General features: G+C 35.3%; 2 protein-coding genes across 4 annotated transcripts; both read left to right on the top strand.

Annotated features, from left to right (window-relative positions):
- Nucleotides 1-5,394: 5,394 nt before the first annotated feature.
- Nucleotides 5,395-6,341, top strand: LOC140177962 (uncharacterized). Its single transcript, XM_072211986.1, has 2 exons — nucleotides 5,395-5,760; nucleotides 5,875-6,341. The coding sequence occupies exons 1-2, from the start codon at nucleotides 5,655-5,657 to the stop codon at nucleotides 6,000-6,002; spliced, it is 234 nt and encodes a 77-aa protein (XP_072068087.1). The 5' UTR covers nucleotides 5,395-5,654; the 3' UTR covers nucleotides 6,003-6,341.
- Nucleotides 6,342-6,992: 651 nt separating this feature from the next.
- On the top strand, nucleotides 6,993-11,146 carry LOC112738408 (receptor-like protein 32). 3 transcript variants are annotated; one of them, XM_025788858.3, is made up of 6 exons: nucleotides 7,043-7,688; nucleotides 9,960-10,031; nucleotides 10,121-10,192; nucleotides 10,311-10,382; nucleotides 10,487-10,558; nucleotides 10,663-11,146. In XM_025788858.3, the coding sequence occupies exons 1-6, from the start codon at nucleotides 7,651-7,653 to the stop codon at nucleotides 10,697-10,699; spliced, it is 363 nt and encodes a 120-aa protein (XP_025644643.1). In that variant the 5' UTR covers nucleotides 7,043-7,650; the 3' UTR covers nucleotides 10,700-11,146. The 3 variants fall into 3 exon arrangements, with proteins under 3 accessions (XP_025644645.1, XP_025644643.1, XP_025644644.1); XM_025788859.3 differs by having other exon boundaries at nucleotides 7,159-7,688; nucleotides 10,487-10,554; XM_025788860.3 differs by lacking the exon at nucleotides 10,121-10,192 and having other exon boundaries at nucleotides 6,993-7,688.
- The last annotated feature ends 1,225 nt before the right edge of the window (nucleotides 11,147-12,371 follow it).

The raw sequence follows: 12,371 nt of genomic DNA, 5'->3' as shown, positions 1-12,371 counted from the left end.
CAAATGTATTCAGCACAGTTCTCGCATCGGAAGGAGATTTGTTGTGTAATGGGTCGACTATATAAAATTTTCTCTTTGTTGTATCAACCAACCATAACCACCAATGATGTGAATGGCAAACAGGTGCAAATATCTGAAATATGTTCAGATTAAACACTGTTTTAGTTTATTTGGCACATAAGTAAAAAATGGTAATATGTAGTTTTAGAAATGAAAACTTACATAACGATGTGATTTTAATTTTTGAAGGTCCAAGAAGGATATGAACATTGGGTAGTCTTCCATGCTGAATGGCTTATTGTTTTTAGGCTGTAAGAATACCCCCTGTGGATGATTTGCAAGGGCCATGTTCTGCAAAAATTGAGAACAACCAAATGAATAAACAACTGACACCCAATTGAACACAGAAAATACACCCAAATGAATAAACAGAATACACCCAATGTAAGAAAAAAAATACATCCTAAGGAATGTAGAAAATACACCCAAAATTCGTTGAAGTAACCCTTACCACAATATCAGGGGGGAGACAGTATACTTCTTCTTGAAACCTTTGAATATTTTGTTGGTTTACGATGAAGCACATGGCAAAGACAATCTAGAAAAAGATGCCGAAATCAATTTTACATCAATCAGGATTGTAGTTAATTTTGGTGATAAAAACATTAATGTTGTTGTAATATTACCTCAGCTTCTATATGCATTTTAGGCGTGAGTGATGCAAGGTGGAGTTTTGACAGAGTGTATCTATCTTGGGCTTGGAGTCTGCAGACGTTGTCAAATTCATCAGTTAGCCCATTTGCGTAGGTCTTCACTCGTATAGCCCAGTGGTAGCATGTCTGTTTCATGTCAGTAGTATTTAAATTCAGCCTGACAGGAGTTTCAAACTTCTCGAAACTCTCTACCCCACTCTCCTTTGGAATCTGCGGACTTTTTTTTTGTCACCCCACCACTTGCAATTTTATGTACCAGATCCTCTAATTGTTCTAGCAGTTTTGGGGTTTCTGGAGTTTTTGCCCTGTGTTCATCTTGCGTTGACGCTCCCTCCTGCATTGTTGTTTCTTCTTGGCTGGAATCAGTGAAGCCAAGGCTGAATGATGGCATCGGATCCGTTTTAGGAACATACGATGCTGTCCGTGCCATCATCATCAGCCAGCAGCATCTTCTGGGGCTGGATTACTGTGTGATCATGTATAACATATTATAAGAATAAGAATATACGGATGATAACCAAAACATTGATTTTACTTTGATGAACTTACATTTTAGATGGAGCTGGAGGGAAGCGTGGGTGTGCTTTCTTCAAGTTGTTGGGGGGGGGTTTTAGGAGTGCTGCACGGCACATAAAATTAATCATGACGTAAAAAAATTATTCAGGGGCAATATACACCCAAACTGTAACCCAATATACACCCAAAGTGTAAACAAATATACACCCAATACTATTTCTTACGTTTTTGTAGTTCCTTCAATTTGTAGCAGAGGGGTTGGTTCATATTCTGTCTCAGGTGTTTCTTCAAATTTTGGCACAGTGGTTGTTTGGGACAGTAGTAGACAAACTTGAATCGGAACTCTAAATAAGAAGAAAAATAAAAGGTTAACAATGCCTTTGAAAATAAAAAGGTTATAAGGTTGAAATATTCTTGAAAAACTCACATTGCAAGCCTTTCGGACGGTGTCTTTTCCCTCACAACCATCATATTCGAATCAGCCGGCTCACTGGCTGACTCTTCAACCAGACTCAACCTAAAATACACCTAATAAAGTCAAAAATACACCCGAACAGTTCAAAATAAATACATGCTTTGTTTTTTGAGAACTTACATACTTGCAGTTTTTGCTTTTTTTTTTCTCCCTTTTTTTTCTCGAATAAAACAATAAAGGGATTTTTTTTCTAAAAAAAATATATACAGAATTAGAAGTAGAAGGTAATAAAAGAACAAAAGTAACGGTTATTTGAAAGAGAAATTACATGCTCTCTGCTGGTTTGTTTACGCTACTTTGTTCTGTGTGTCTTTGAGAGGAAGGATCATCACTTCCCAAGTTTACATCCGGTATTCTAAACAGAGTTCATGTTATTCAGACAAAATATCATACGGTTAAATAATGATAACAAGATTTTATCAAATAAAGCTTCTTACGTTTTAGATGAGACATAGTGACCTTTCGTCGATCGCAGGTCAGCTTCCTTTTCCCTGCAAAACAAGAAACAATTATTAGCAAAGAAAACACGCTAAAATCTGAAATATACACCCCAACAAGACATACCCCTGTGCAGCAGAATTTTTATTATTTTTCCTTAACAATTCATCTAGATCTTCACTTCCTATTTCAGATCTGACAGTGCATTCATAAAAGAACATGTTAACAAATATAATCTTGATGATAGACGGTAATATAGTTTACAAAGTACTGTACCCATGATAGGATTGAGGTTGCTCAGGAGATGAATCCTCAACAACAACCTTTTTCTTTTTAGATTGTGTCCTGGGTGAAAAAAACAAGTATGAATCAGAAATAAAAAATTAATTTTATCACAAAATACTATCCAAAGAAGTGTTTACTTTTTTGGTGTTCTCTGTGTCTTTTTCTTTGTTTTTTGCTTCTTCACTGGTGATGATTGTTCGCTTCTATAAGTTAACAAGAGACACTCTGTTAATACATGAAATCTTGATAATAAACTCAAAGAAAATGAGTAATAATTTCAGAACATTACTCATCAGTTGATTCGGATTCTGAATCAGAATCCTCCTGATTCTTCTTTCTTTTTTTGGACTCCATTCTGGAAGGCAAACAATCATTATTTAAAAACACACTAAAAGGGATAAAATACACCCAAATAAATGCACAAGATACACCCAACATAATAAACAAAATACACCCAACTTAATAAATAAAATACACACAACTGGATAAAGAAAATACACCCAACTTGATAAAGAAAATACACCCAACTTTATAAAAAAAATACACCTAAATATGGTACTTACTTTTTTCCTTTTTTGCTGGGTTCTTTTCTTGGTGAATCCACTGAGTCTTCTTGAGTCTCAGACTCAGAGGTAGAATTGTCACTATCAGTTGTTTCTGTCTCCGAAGACGATGTTGAACTTGCCTTCCTTTTTTATTTTTTTATTTCTTATTTTTTTCTTTTTTCTCTATTTTTTTCATTTTTTCTCTTGTTTCTGCCATCTTTACAATCCCCTTAAACATTAGAAATTTTAGTTAGCAGCATTCAGGTAAATAAAATACACCCAACATATTATGTTCACTTACCATATTTTCCTCTATTTCTGCCCTCATTCTTTCGACCAACTGCTCCTTACTCTACTTGGCAATCCAGGATTTTGGAGGTCTTTCTGCCCTCTTTTTGTCTTTATTTTTAGAAAGATGAAAGTAAATTATCATCAGGGCAAAGAGGCAGCCATCAATTGCCTTTTTTTTTTCTCCTTATAATCGCTTATGCCCTTGATGATAAAACTCAAAACATGCCCTCCCCAATTTCGCTCTGTTATGATGTCCATCTCAAAAATTGGGGCCAGGTGCACAGATGAGATTTTGTTTATTGTCGTTGGTAAAAGAAACGCCATCTGTATATAGAGAATGAAAATTCTCTTGAACATTAGGCGATCCTGTTCGTTACTAACGCCAATATCCATCATCTCATCTGTAAGATTTTTTAGGGTCTTACCCTGGAATCTTCTAAAAATTTCTTTATCATCCTCAGAAAGATCCTTATAATTGACTTTCTGAGGAAATAGATCTCCTACAAAAAGGAAAACAACATAGTATGAAAATCAGTTCAAATACACCCAAGCATTAATTTAAATACACCCAAGTATCAGTTAATATACACCTATAATTTTTAGCGAGTTACTTGATGTGTTGATGCCAAGCGCATCACCTATTGTTTTTGGTCTTATTTTAAAAGAACCGTAGCCGGTTTCCAATCTGTTCTCCCCTAATTTGATGTTGTTAGCCAACTCCCTTAATAGTTGGTGATGCACCCTTAGTGGCGGGATGTGCATCAAGCCACCGAATCCCAAATCCCTAACAATCGTTTTCTTCTCCTCACTCATGTTTCTGAATTTCTCACTTAACAAATGTGTTGTACACTTAAGGTCTTTGGTTTGCTGTAAACAAAACAAAATTATTGTCAGATATATTCCTATTATATAAAACTGATTTCATCTAAAACATATATTTGTTCTTACATTTTTTTCAGCTTGGTTTCTCACTGCCATTTTTTCTGAAATGAAAAATACACCCATAGATATGAGTCAGATACACCCATAGATATCAGTAAGATACACCCATAGATATGATTCAGATACACCCATATATATCAGTCAAATATCACTCAAACATGCATTAATATACAAGATCAAGCAACATTACAAGGTCAAGCAATATACACCCATGGACAAGCAAATATAAGAACAGTTGCAACTGCTGACTATTACAGTATATCAGTTCAGAAATATACACCCAACAAATTATGCCATATACACCCAACAAATTACTCCATATACACCCACCAAACTACAGAATATACCCCCAAAAATCAGTTACCAGAAGAACTAGAACAATAAGAACAGTAACACCTAGAAGAACTAAGAAGAACAGTGTAACATAAAACCAAGAATAACAGTAAAACCTAGAACAAGTAGAACATTATAAACTGTAAAATGAGATGTAGAACAAGAAGAACAGTAAAACGTACAACAACGTAGAAGAACAGTAAAACCTAGTTCTTCGATTTCGAAATGTGGAAAATATACAGGATGACTAAAATAGTAACGTAACATACCTTGAGTATTATAACTTTGTTTTTTTTGGAGATTCTTGATCGAGAGTTCTATGTTGTGTTGATGGAATGTTCCAATCTTCGCGACGAGTTCTATATCTTCAGTTTCGAATGTTGCTCGAAAATGAAACGGTTGTGTTTTCTTCGAATGGCTTGGAGAAGTGGAAGAGTGCGCCATTAAGGAGCGGTTTACGCGAAGTGCAACCGTTTGAGTGAAGCGCGTGTAAATGACACTCCATTCAATGTAATTCAGTGCGCGTGTGCAAAGATTGTGGGTTGAGAACTTATATGACTTGTAGGGCCTTTTTGCTTGTATGTGTAGCAGGCCTTTTTTTTTTTTTTTGGGGTGACTTTTGTTAAGTCTATTCTACATTTCTATTTCTAAGTTCTAACAACAAAAAATACAAAAAATAATAAATTAATAACATTAATAATTCAAGAGTTTTAAAGAATTCACGTGTAAGGAGGGTCTCTAAGGGAGCGTGCAGCATGTGCTTTGGTGCAGTGGGGCGAACCTTTTCTTTTATAAGATAATGGAAAACTCAAATTAAATTTTTTATAAAAAAAAAAAAAGTAGTGATATTCCTTCCATCTATAGCCTCATCTCACGGATCTTGCCCTTCAATTTCTTTAAATCCCCTCACCTTTGCCTTCCAATTTTTCAATAATCTTTTATTTAATTCCAAAAATACATACACATAATAATCCTCTTCATTGAAGTATATAAGACCTAGAATATAGAGTAGTTATTAGCAAGCTAAGGAGGCTCAATAAGGCATCAACTTGGTTCATCAAAGGCTTCTTCATTTATTATTACATCAAACTAGAGTTAAAGGCTCAATATCCAAATATGGCGTCTTGGAAGAAAACCATCACAACCCCATTCAAAAAAGCTCGCACTTTCTTTAACCAGCAACCACCGAGGGACCACCATCATAATAAGAAGTCTCAAACAGGTTTGTGTAGTGAAATTGAAATCATGTAATACATATATTATTATTTGTTGCCATTATTAATTATCACGGTTCAAGTGTTCATATAGTTGATTTTATTTTATGTGATTGTTGCAGAACAAGAGAACCGTGTTGTGATGGATCTGCACGGTGAAGTCATGGCTTGTGGCTATGAAGATGTTCAAGTTATGTGGTCAATTCTTGATAAGTCCAAATCCAACACCTGCAATATAACATCCTCATAACAAGAATTAAAAGGAAAAAATAGTAGCTTGAGTCAAAATTGCAATCATACTAGCTTGAGTTAGCTATTTATAGCTGTGAAGAATGACTCTGGAATCTGGTATGAAAGTAATTATTCTCATTGTAGAAAAATGAAAAAAAAAATTTGTAATGTGTTATTAGTAGGAGTTTAATTTGATAGGATATTAGTGCCCCTTGTCTTTTGATGATGATGGTGGTGGCACTTTCACTCTGTAATGATTTTTGCAAGTGAAGATGTTATTGTAATAGGCAATCCCCATGATTGGTTAGTGCAAAATCATGGTGAGATTTTTTATGAAAATGTAGGTCCCTTCTCTCTATCTCTCTCTCTCTCTCTTATTTGCAACCCTCAAGTTTCATCCTTTTTGGTAATCATTTTTCTCTTTGCATCTTGTCACTTTTGATGGTTCTGTTGAGCATGACTATTTAAATGATTCTACATGAGATCTTATATGTCATGATTTCATTGCCAGAAGAATCAGTTAGCAAAACTTAAAAGGTTTAACTACTCTCTCTATATATCTATATTTTACTCAACTTGTAATTGCATTTGTTATAATTTAAATTTGCTAATATCTCCGTATATAGATAATACAAAAAGAAATCTGATTTAAGTTCATATTCCAAAGCATCAGACTAACTTTAGAAGATACAATTATTTTACTTGGAGACCTCTATACTTATCAAGTTGTCTCTCAATTATTTTCTTTTCTCTGAGTACATGTGTTTATTAGTTAAATAATCTAGTCAAATATATTCCAAATAACTAAGTCAAATTCGGTAATTTAGTTGGAGAAATAGAATATATATTTGGATTTAATTCTTTTCTTTTTTTGTCAACTAAAATCCTATGCTTCTTGCATACACAAAAAAAAAAACCCCTACCAGTGGAACAAAGCCCAGAGTTGCCTTGCAACTTTATAACAAAAGTGTGTGTAGACTGTCCTTACCAAAAAAAAAAAAGTGTGTGTACACTGTAGATAGACAGGCATATAAATTTGAGATATAATTATTTAAAATTAGAGGTAGTCCAGTCTCTCAGACAAAAGTAACACACATATATTTTCTGGGTCCATCTAGTATACAGACGTATTTTTGTACAGATTTACAAATTTTTGTTTTTATTGCATTTTTTGTGAACGCGTGGCGTTTCTCTTTGGCTGAAAGCAGGTAGGTGTGAGGAAGCTGGCGAGGCTCATTAGAGGTTTGGGTGAGCCGGCTGGATAGCGTGAGTGAGAACGGGATTTTGCTGTTAAGGGTTCCGTTGGTGCCTTTGTTGGGCCTTTTGGTTTGTTCCCAAAAAAGAGTGGGTATAATCCAAGAAGTGGGTTCTCTCGGTCAGTCTTCTCCTCCCATCAAAGGAAACCCTATCACCGTTAACGAAGAACGCCACCGCAAGTCTCGTAACTCTCTCTGTGCTCGGCGATTGGCTACTGCATCTGTTCCGGGTGCTCCCTCCTGTTCAACGAGTTATCCACGGACGCCAATCTCCAGGTTATGCCTCATACCCAGAGATCCGTAGTGCTCACGGAAGTCGTGTTGGTCCGGTGCGCCAGTTGCGCAGTCAATCCTGTTGCTGGTCCTCCACCGTGCTTGGCAGTCGAACGTAACAGTTGCTCGGCCCACTGAATGATCAGCTTTGAGTGTTGGCATCGAAACGTGATCAGGTTAGGTCGAGTATGTGTGTTGCATTTGAAATGATTACTTTGAATTTTTAGTTACTAGGATTGGCTTCAAGGTGGAAATTTGAAATGCTGCTAATGTTGTGGATATAGGCTTAGGAATCCATGGTTTTAGTAGGTTGGAGCTTGGGTAGTTGGTTAAAGACTAAGTCACATTAGATCATCCTTCTTCTTCCACAAACTCCTATATGAATAAATTGGTAGATAATTTAGACATATAATTTAGATGAAAATTAGGAAGTTCAATATATTGTAAGTTTGGAAAATTGTTGTTGCTATGGGTACTACTAGCATGGTAGGAATGACAAAGAAAACATGTGCTTTCCCCCTTTGCGTCTAACTGTCGGAGTTGTTGTGAAATTGAGGACTCGTAGCAGCTTATTAAGTATAGGCACGTTCACAGACACTAGAGGCATGGACATAGTAATTTAAATTTTTTGTTTCGTAGGGACATGCTACAACTATATCATGAGAAGAAGATTGTAAGTAATTTATAATTAGATGTTCATGTGTTTTTTATACTGTAAAACCCGCTGATGTTTTTTGTTTTTCAATTACTGCTGCGAAATTCTAAAAGGGGTTCTTAACCGTTTTGTGTACCATTTGGCTGGAAACCTTGTTGAATTTATGGTGGTTTGTAGGTTCTTAATTTTTTTTGTTTTTTAACTTCACGAAGATGATGCGCTAAAGTTGGTGAGCTTTGTTAAGGAAAGGAATATTTTCTTCAACCTATGTTTGCTGTGTACGAAGAAATAGATGAATTAAACTAACGGGGCTAAGTAGAAAACAAGATCAGCGAGTATTTGTTGGTGGTTTGGTTAACTCCACATTTTTAGAGTAAATATCCTTTCCGGCCCTGTCCATTTTGAAAATTGACTACACACCCCCTAACCTTTATAAATTACCATATCGGCCCTTATCCATATACTCCGTGATACCAATTAGCCCTTGAGTTGCTTTCTCCGTTCAAAGTCGACGGAAAACGCTGAGGTGTAACGACCAGCCTGTGACGTGGCGTTGGATCATCAAACGTGGAATGCTCTGTGGGCATGTGGACAAATAAGCCCCTGCACACTCAGCAAAGCGACGTCGTTTTGCTTGGCATCCTTTTGCTCGTTTGGGGTGAAATCCCATTCTCTCCCTTGTGCACACCTCAATTACCATACATCACCCTCGTTCTCTCCTCAAAATTACGAAGAAATTCTAAGAGAACGAAACGTTTTCCTCCAAGCAAGCTGACAGAGACTTCCAACAGGGAGGTGTTGACGGTGCTGTAGACGGAGGAACTGACGGCGCTGCAGACGGAGGAACTGACGGCGCTACTAAGGTTAGTGTCGCTATCTGATCTTAAAGCTTCGTATTCATCCTCAATCTTGACTTCCAGTTGCTCCAATCTATTCTCCAGCATCATCATTCTTCCTTGAACATCATTGTCATCTTCATGCCCAAAACGTTTAGCAATCAGTTCGTCCAGCCAAACAAAAAAGTTGCAGTGACGTTGCTCCATCTACAATCGTCATTACAGTGAATACAACTTGTTAAACAACATATGAAGTTGATTACATAAACTGAAGATGGATGCACACTTACGCCATAGTAGGAACAACCCAGGAAGATTCTGTCTGGGTTCTTGGCTGTCCTAGACTGTTGCCTGACTGCATAGGTGCCACACTTGCATTTAGGGTGTTGGAACTTGGCCTTCTTACCCTCACTTGCATTGCTACTCGAACCCACCATATTCTTCCTCCAGACACGGCGTGTGTTAGAGGTTGAAAATTGCTCTGGATCGCTCATGCTTCAGGCATTAGTGTTAGGGTTCAGAAATTGGGAGAATGAAATTTTACCCTAAACGAGCCAAAGGCCTTCTTTTTAAAACGACGTCGCTTTGATGAGTGTACAGGGGCTTATTTGTCCACATGTCCACAGAGCATTCCACGTTTGATGATCCAATGCCACGTCACAGGCTGGCCGTTACACCTCAGCGTTTTCTGTCGGCTTTGAACGGAGAAAGCAACTCAAGGGCTAATTGGTATCACGGAGTATATGGATAAGGGCCGATATGGTAACTTATAAAGGTTAGGGAGCGTGTAGTCAATTTTCAAAATGGACAGGGGCCGGAAAGAGTATTTACTCACATTTTTAAGTTTTGTTTTTGGGTAATGTCTTGCTGAATTTAGATTATGTTCGGATTATGTTTGTATGGAAAGGTAATTATTTATATTTTAATTTGTGGCATTATTGTATATATATATGTAGGGTACTTTCCTCCAACAATTTCACAGGAGAGCTACCTGCAACAGTTGCCAACCTCAGTTACTTACAGTATATGTAAGCTTCCCTTTTCTTTTTATAATAAATAATCGGTAATGGCAAAGTGGAACAACATTGTTGGTTTTTTTTTCCCTTAAATTATGCAGTTTACCTGGCGATAATCACTTCTGTGGAAAGATTCCTGATTTTATTGAGAGCTGGAGAAGTCTCAAAATATTGTGTGAACCCTTTAAATTCTCAATTTTTTGAATAAATTTTCTATTATCCTTGAATTGCAATATATCCATGTGATGCTACATTTAATAATAGTTTGTTTTGTTTTTATTTCTCATATAGAAAAATTACAGGAAGTGGACTAAGTGGGCCGATTCCTTCTGGTATTTCAAAATTGAGCAACTTAAGTGACTGGTAAGCATGATATGTTTTATGTGTATAGAACAAAATATAGTTTCATTGTGACAACTTTATGTGCTTAATTAAGTATCTCTGGTTCTAATTATTTTGATTTGCAGGGGATCAAGTGATTTGAGTGGATCTGAAATTTCAAGTTTCCCCGAACTTAGTACTAAGTCGATGAAATGTCTGTGAGTAGTTGATATGTTTGAATCTTTAAAAAGTGGAAAGTAAAAATAATGAAAAAAAAAAGGTTATTCACAGTACCATGATTGTGTTTGTGATGATTTCACAGGATTTTAAGGAGTAGCAACATTCATGGAACACTTTAAAGGATCTAGAACTGCGACAATAATATGTGAGACATAAAAAATGACTAGTTTATTATGGAGTCTTGGCTAATTTAGAGGCTGTTAACATATTCTTGATTATTTATCTTTTTGATTGTTTTATATGCTATCAGTTAAATTTACTTCTTAAAAGGTTTCTTTATAGCGTTTGTTTGATGAACAGCTTCCTTTATTTTGTTGCCTCTTCCATTTATTGGGAATGACCTTCTATCCCTTGTATATACTATAAGATCCCCTTTGCGTCAAAAAGAGTGAGCTGTTGTGAAACTAAGGAGTTGTACCACCCTATTAAGCATGGACACCTTCACAGACACTAGAGACATGGACATGTAATTTAAATTTTTTTTTTCATATTGGACATGCCAGAAGTATATTATGGAAAGAAGGTTGTAGATGATTAATAATTAGATCTTCATGTGTTTTTTATAATATAAGACCCGCTGAATTTTTTTTTTGTATTTTAATTCCTGCCGCTAAATTCTAAAAAGGGCTTTTTACCCTGTTGTCTACGATTTTGCCGGGAACCTTGTTGAACTTATGGTGGTTTTAGGTTCTTAATTTTCTGTTTTTTAACCTCGCGAAGATCATGTGCTAAAGACGGTGAGCTTTGTTAATGAAAGGAATATTTTTTTCAACCTATTTTTGCATTGTACGAAGAAATCGAACTACATTCATTCGAATCAATTACATTTGATTTGCTACTAAAAATTCTAACTCAAATTCATTAAATTCAATTTACATAGAATTATTGAACGAGACCTCCAACTTACGTTTTTGCTTTGTGGGAATTTATGTCATTTTAAACTTTCTTGGGTTTATACGGGTGAATTACCCACACAAAAATCACCTCACCTTTCCACTCAAAACAAACAAAGGTAGCTCCACCAGTGTTATTAAAACCGGCCTGGACTAGCGGGTTCGATCAAAAAATCGGTAAAGCTGAAATTATACTGATCCGGTTTGATATTTAGACCTTATAAGACAGAGAACTAATTCGAAATAGTTAAATCCGGAGTTAACCGCTCAAAAATCAATAATGCCCGGTGAAAACCGGTATGACCAATCCGCTTGAAATTAAAAATTTGTTCAAAATGCTAGAGGCAGGATTCCAACCCTTACCCTCATAAATGGAACTGCCATATGCTCTTTATATATAGCAGGTCCATTTATATATATATCTCTCAAATAATTTATTTTTATTTAATTTATTTTAATTTTAGTTATAAACTCATTCATTCTTAAATTAATTATATTTTTATTTAACAATAATTATAAATTCACGTATTTTTTTTCTTAATTATATAATATCTATTAATATTATTTTTCAATTAATACTTGTAGTATAATAGTATAATACATAAATTGATTAATAAATTATTAAAAATTTAAAAATAATAGTTATTTTAATATAAAAACCAAAATAAATATATTTATGATAGAGTAAAAATAATAAAATATTAATTGTTCTTGTTCCATATTGTTTTAAAATAGCTTGATATTCTTAAAATGTTAGTTAAAATATGTATTTTAAATTTTAATTTTAAATTTTTTACTATTTTTTTCTTTACGAAGGACCGAGTCAATCTGTTCAACCAATAACTTACTGGTTCAACCAATGATCCGATCCAGTGACCCAATAACCTAACCGATTCGA

Source organism: Arachis hypogaea, chromosome 13 (genome assembly GCF_003086295.3).
Source record: "Arachis hypogaea cultivar Tifrunner chromosome 13, arahy.Tifrunner.gnm2.J5K5, whole genome shotgun sequence".
Classification (NCBI taxonomy): domain Eukaryota; kingdom Viridiplantae; phylum Streptophyta; class Magnoliopsida; order Fabales; family Fabaceae; genus Arachis; species Arachis hypogaea.
Note: the sequence above shows the minus strand (reverse complement) of the source record. Positions and strands in the feature narration are given on the sequence as shown.